At 48.8% G+C, this 5,725-nt stretch overlaps 1 protein-coding gene and 1 pseudogene across 1 annotated transcript; both read left to right on the forward strand.

Moving 5' to 3' along the window:
- The first annotated feature begins 1,207 nt into the window (after positions 1-1,207).
- On the forward strand, positions 1,208-2,233 carry LOC136487946 (uncharacterized). Its single transcript, XM_066485031.1, has 3 exons — positions 1,208-1,298; positions 1,580-1,815; positions 1,958-2,233. The coding sequence occupies exons 1-3, from the start codon at positions 1,208-1,210 to the stop codon at positions 2,231-2,233; spliced, it is 603 nt and encodes a 200-aa protein (XP_066341128.1).
- Positions 2,234-3,178: 945 nt separating this feature from the next.
- On the forward strand, positions 3,179-5,725 carry LOC136487601 (putative pentatricopeptide repeat-containing protein At3g08820; annotated as a pseudogene).

Here is a 5,725-nt window from a genome sequence, read left to right on the forward strand (position 1 = left end):
CTGTCATATTGGTGATCGTAAGCCGATCCAAGACTCCACTAGGCCACTGGATGGTTGCTTAATTGATGTTATTCATTATCTTTTTAGTTCTCCCCTGTCAAATTATGAATGGACAATAAGAAAACAGAACAGTATCGAAGGACCAAACGGTAGCTGCTCTAACCTATTTTCAGGAATATTTGCGTGTGGCAGTTTGTTATCAAAATGCCCGGTAAAAAAGTATTCACTACTTACATTCACCTGCGATGCAAAGTGCCGCTGCCTGCCTCCTATATAAGCAGCATCTCTGAATGGCTAATATCTCAACACTAACGTAAGCATTCACTGTAACCTTGCGCCTTCTGCATTCGATTCTCAGCTACCTTCCTCGTGGTGTCCTCTGCAGACTACCAGTCTCCATCTTCATCGTAGACATGAGACAGCCAGACATACGCTCCATCACTGTCCGGCTCCACTTCCATTCTCAGGATCTGCTCTGCTGCAAGCACACTTGAGCTCTTTGCTCTATGGTTACGGCAACCGCTCATCAGCGACCTCCATATTGCAGGACATGGTTGGAATCATGGCATTGCCGACAGAAGCTTTGTCTGCATTGCCTCGATAACGTTGGTCATGGCTCTTTCCATCGTGGTCTTGTTGGAGCTTGGAAGGCCGACAAAGCAGCTGCTGATAGGTGAACTCATCCGAGCAAACCAAGCTGCGGAAGAGCCTCAATGCATCTGCACTGCAGGCCTATATTCGAACTCGATTCGGACCTGGGACGGGAGTAACGGGACCTGATCGACCCAGCCGACATCGCTCATATATGCCAACCGGTGGTCCGCAGAAGAGGAACAGAGCATCCACGATCCATCCCCTCGCCGTCGCCGCCTCCAGACTAGGGATTGCCGTAGGGGAGCGGGTCGGTCGGACGGGAAAGGAGAGAAAATACTAGCCCCGGCGACATGCCGAGCAGTGGCGGAGGAACCGGAGTAGTAGCAGGCGAAGGGAAGAAGAAGAGGGATGGGCGGCGGCGGCAGCACCGTGAGTCTAGCCCGCCGCCGCCGGACCACCCTTACGAGTACATCATGATCCCGGGGGGCGGCCGCTTCGACATCCCTGAAGGAAGAGTGGATCCAGTTCTTTGAGGAAGCTGCCAGAGCCACCAGGGAGGCCATCGCGCGCTACGGCGACGGCCGTCCAGCCGACGGCATCAACCGTGCCACTGATGCTGCCCGACAGCACCCACCGCGACGGCGCCGTCTACAGCGTCACCGGCGGCTGGCATAAGACCTACCGCATCGCCGACACCGATGAGAGTAAGCGAATAATATCAATTTCTTTACAAAATGTGCACCTCGGCTGAAATACAACAACACTGTGGGCAAATTAATGTTTGTCTTAGTTCACTTCACTTGAGTAAAGTTGTGATTCACTGATTCATGAATTTAGTAAGTCTTTTACATGTGAATGTTTTTTTCTCTTAACTCTGGATATAATTTACAAACAAGTTTTTTTTTCATTGCATTAACTTATGCAATCTATCTGCTCTCGAAATTGTATCATCATAATAGCTTCTTTTCCTGTATGTCATGTGAAGCCCAATTGGAGGCAGCAACCCTTTCCAACCCAAGCAATTGCTATCCGAATCAGGAAACTTGTTGCCAACATATCCCGCGAGCAATGATGCAAATATTTTCCATAGAATTGGGTAAACTTTCAATGGATAGCGGTCCAGTGCAGATTTATGGATATATAGCTGTACGAGACACTCGGGACCCGTTACGCAACTATGTATTTAATCGAAGCAGGGCTGATCCCATCACATTGGAGCAGGTAAAGCATATATCTTAATTATCGGTTATGAACTCATGAATAAATGCACAAAGTTTGCTTGATCTATTCTACTAAAGTTCTAGAAATATTCATTTTTTTTCATGATGAAGCCTTTACTAAAATGTTTATTTTGATCTGATAGGGTTCTCCTATAGAGATGATTGGTCCTAAGCGAGGTATTGATATGTCCTCTGGTGTACTAATAGAGTTTGATATGAAGATTAAGAAAGGAGAACAAGAATTAGATGACACACAGTTAATCGATGGAATAACAGATTTCGATGAATTAACCACACCATCATTCAAACCGTTCTTGAGTCGTATCGATGGTGTTGGTGGTGCGGTTGACATAACATTAGCTATGTTTCACTTCGCCAGTGGAGGCAACAATAGAAGTGGACATAGCACAGGTTTATGAAAATGGCTTCCATCTGGTCCTTACTTCATCAGTAAGTGGACTAGTAGTAGAGAAAGAAATCCAGCTCTTTGATGGCGTTGTTGGTCGGCCATGTGCATTAACAAGGTTTGTTGTTGCCGTGAAGCTACATGCTTTGATGCATTTGAAGTTCAAGTTTGTTGATGATGCCATCGCCAATGAAGCTGAACGTTGTGCCTCCTTTCAAAGCAAAGCAGCATGGATATGATAATCAACAATTACAGCATAATGGGGCATCTGTCATGGTGAAAGTGAGTTGGTCAACTTTTGTGTCGTTTGTGATCAAGAAACGATTGCCGGTTTGCTATACCGACTTCGAGCAGATCCAAATCTTAATGTTATATACTAGAAATGAGGAGACTGAATCCCAATTCCTCCTTTGTTTGCTGAGGTGAACATGCCTGGGAAGTACATTATATTTCTGTGGAATGCAACCAGGATGCTGTAGTATAGAATATTAACATGTAGAAGATGAAGGAAAGAGATTAATAGTATGCAAGAGATGATTTTGGGTGATGAGAAATTGGTGAAATTTTGTGTGATGGTATGCCTTGGAGTGCTTGTGCTTTTGTTGGCTGGCACATTTATTTTGTGAATGCTGAAATGAAGTGGCTTGCATCTGTTTGTTTTGTTTTGGGATAGAGAAAAGATACTGGAGATCTCTGCTAGTTTATAGCGCTTGATGAATGAAGTGGCTTGCCACTCGCACGTACGCCGTACGGGATCTGGTGCAGTATCTCTGTTTGGTTGTATCCTTCGTCAAAGGAGGAGACGAGGCCGTCAAAGGAGGAGACGAGGCGACGAGGACGCATGATGCTTAAGGTTTCAAGGTGCCGGAAGTTCATGATGCTTATTAAGGTTTCAACTAGTCAAGGCACAGGATGGCTGAACTGACAAGCAGGCAGGGAGCGACACCTTGGAAATGATGTTATCTCAACTCAATCTGACCAGAATCAGAGTGCACCAACTGAAACTCTGCAGCCTTGCACTTTGCCTGCCCATCTTGAGCTCTTGACTTTCCAGTGCTATTCTCTGCTGAAATCTTGTGACGGTTTCAAGCACCAGCAACAAGACCAGGATGATGAAGCTTCAGCACCAACCTGCTGCCAACTTTGACAGGGGGTCAATACTCCACAAAGAATGCACACCAAGCTAGTAATCCCTTTCGTTACAGTTAAGAATGCACACCAAATCAGATCAAGCAGCAACGTGTACAACTAGTAGCTTCAGATCAAGCAGCAAATAGTAGTGCTATAATAATAATAAACCCTAACGTAAAGTACTCTGTATGTCGGGCGCCGCCGACGCCGAGGCCATCCGCCGCCACCTGCTCACAGGCGTCAGCCCCAGCAGCCACCTGCCACCGCTCACCGTCAAGCACATCCACGGCCGCCTCCTGCGCCTGGACCTCCTCCTCCTCACAGACCTCCCCCCGCTCCTCCTGCGCGCCCTCTCCTCCTCCGGCCTGCACCTCCACGCCCTCCGCCTCCACTCCCTCCTCCCCAGCCCCTCCCACCTCACCTTCCCCTTCGCGATCAAGTCCGCCTCCCGGCTCCCGGACCCGCTCACCGCGGGGGCACAGCTCCACGCCCGCTCCCTCAAGCTCCCCTCCCACTCCAACCCGCACGTCCTCACCTCCCTCCTCAACCTCTACGCGAGATGCGGCCGCTTGCACGACGCCCAGAAGGCGTTCGACGAACTGCCCCATTCCCAGCACGGTCTCCTGGACCGCGCTCATCACCGCGTACATGGACGCGGGGCGCGCGCAGGAGGCCGTCGGAGTTGCGAGGACCGCGTTCGCGAGTGGCATGCGCCCTGACAGCTTCACGGCTGTGCGGGTCCTGACCGCGTGCGCTCGTGTCGCTGATTTGGTGACTGGGGAGGATGTGTGGAGGGCGGCGGAGAAGGAGGGAATCGCTGGGAACGTGTTCGTGGCAACTGCGGCGTTGGACTTGTATGTCAAGTGCGGGGAAATGGAGAAGGCGAGGGAAGTGTTTGACAGCATGAAGAACAAGGATGTGGTGGCTTGGGGTGCAATGGTTGGGGGATACGCCTCCAACGGGCATCCACGGGAGGCTCTGGAACTGTTCTTCGCAATGCAGGTGGAGGGAATGAGGCCAGATTGTTATACAGTGGCTGGGGCGCTCTCAGCGTGCACAAGGTTAGGTGCACTGGATTTGGGGCGGCGGGTAGTTGGGATGCTGCAGTGGGATGAAGTTCTTGGCAACCCAGTCCTTGCTACTGCACTGATTGATATGTATGCCAAGTGCGGGAGCACAGGTGAGGCGTGGATGGTGTTCCAGGAGATGAGGAAGAGAGACATCATTGTCTGGAATGCAATGATCTTGGGGCTCGGCATGACTGGCCATGAGAAGATTGCCTTTGCGCTTGTTGGCCGGATGAAGAAGTCAGGTATGACACTGAATGATAATACATTCATCGGATTGCTCTGCAGCTGTACACATACCGGCCTTGTAAAAGATGGGCAGCACTATTTTCGTAACATGACTCAGTTGTACGGCATAAGACCTAGGATTGAGCATTATGGTATTATGGTTGACCTGCTCAGTCGTGCGGGGTTGCTAGAGGAGGCTCATCAGTTAATTCAAGACATGCCAATGCAGGCGAATGCTGTTGTATGGGGAGCACTCCTTGGTGGGTGCAAGATCCACCGGAATGCTGACCTTGCTGAACATGTGTTGAAGCAGCTCATCCAATTGGAGCCATGGAATTCTGGAAATTATGTCATGCTTTCTAACATATACTCTAACAGTGGAAGATGGGAAGATGCCGCAAAGCTCAGGTTGGAAATGAAGGCAAAGGGGGTTGAGAAAGTCCCTGCATCTAGCTGGGTTGAACTTGATGGTAAGGTCCACGAGTTCCATGTTGGAGACAGATCACATCCCCTCTCAGACAAAATTTATGCAAAGCTCGATGAATTAGGCATGGAAATGAAGGCCATGGGTTATAAACCGACTACCGAGGTGGTGATGTTTGACATTGAAAACGAGGAGAAGGAACACACGCTAGTGCATCACAGTGAGAAGATTGCCATTGCATTCGGCCTCCTGACTACTGAACCAGGTGAGACCATTAGGGTCACCAAAAACCTCCGAGTATGCAGTGACTGCCACTCTGCCATCAAGCTCATATCGAGGATAACCTGTCGCGAAATCATTGTTCGAGATAACAATCGATTTCATTGCTTTAGAGATGGCTATTGCTCTTGCAATGACTATTGGTAGTATACAGATGGCTTCTTTTTGCAATATTGACAGTGTGTAGAGTTGGAGCATCTGCATTTTCATCTGATGTAATACTATAGTCATCTAGAGCTGGGACTGGAGCATAGTTACTAGCACAATGCATGGCAGATTGGTATGTAGTTCCCTTTCCATTCATTTCACTGAAAGGAATTGATAGTTTTCTGATTTCTGCTCTTGTATTTCATTTGTAATCTACTTCAGAAATTAA

This window comes from Miscanthus floridulus, chromosome 10, assembly GCF_019320115.1.
Source record: "Miscanthus floridulus cultivar M001 chromosome 10, ASM1932011v1, whole genome shotgun sequence".
Lineage (NCBI taxonomy): Eukaryota > Viridiplantae > Streptophyta > Magnoliopsida > Poales > Poaceae > Miscanthus > Miscanthus floridulus.

Excerpts from the sequence above, each read along its gene's own strand:
- LOC136487946 (XM_066485031.1), top strand. The coding sequence starts at position 1,208 with ATGCTGCCCGACAGCACCCACCGCGACGGCGCCGTCTACAGCGTCACC. Across the intron at positions 1,299-1,579 it reads CATCGCCGACACCGATGAGA|CCCAATTGGAGGCAGCAACC; the intron begins GTAAGCGAATAA and ends TGTCATGTGAAG. Across the intron at positions 1,816-1,957 it reads ATCCCATCACATTGGAGCAG|GGTTCTCCTATAGAGATGAT; the intron begins GTAAAGCATATA and ends TTGATCTGATAG.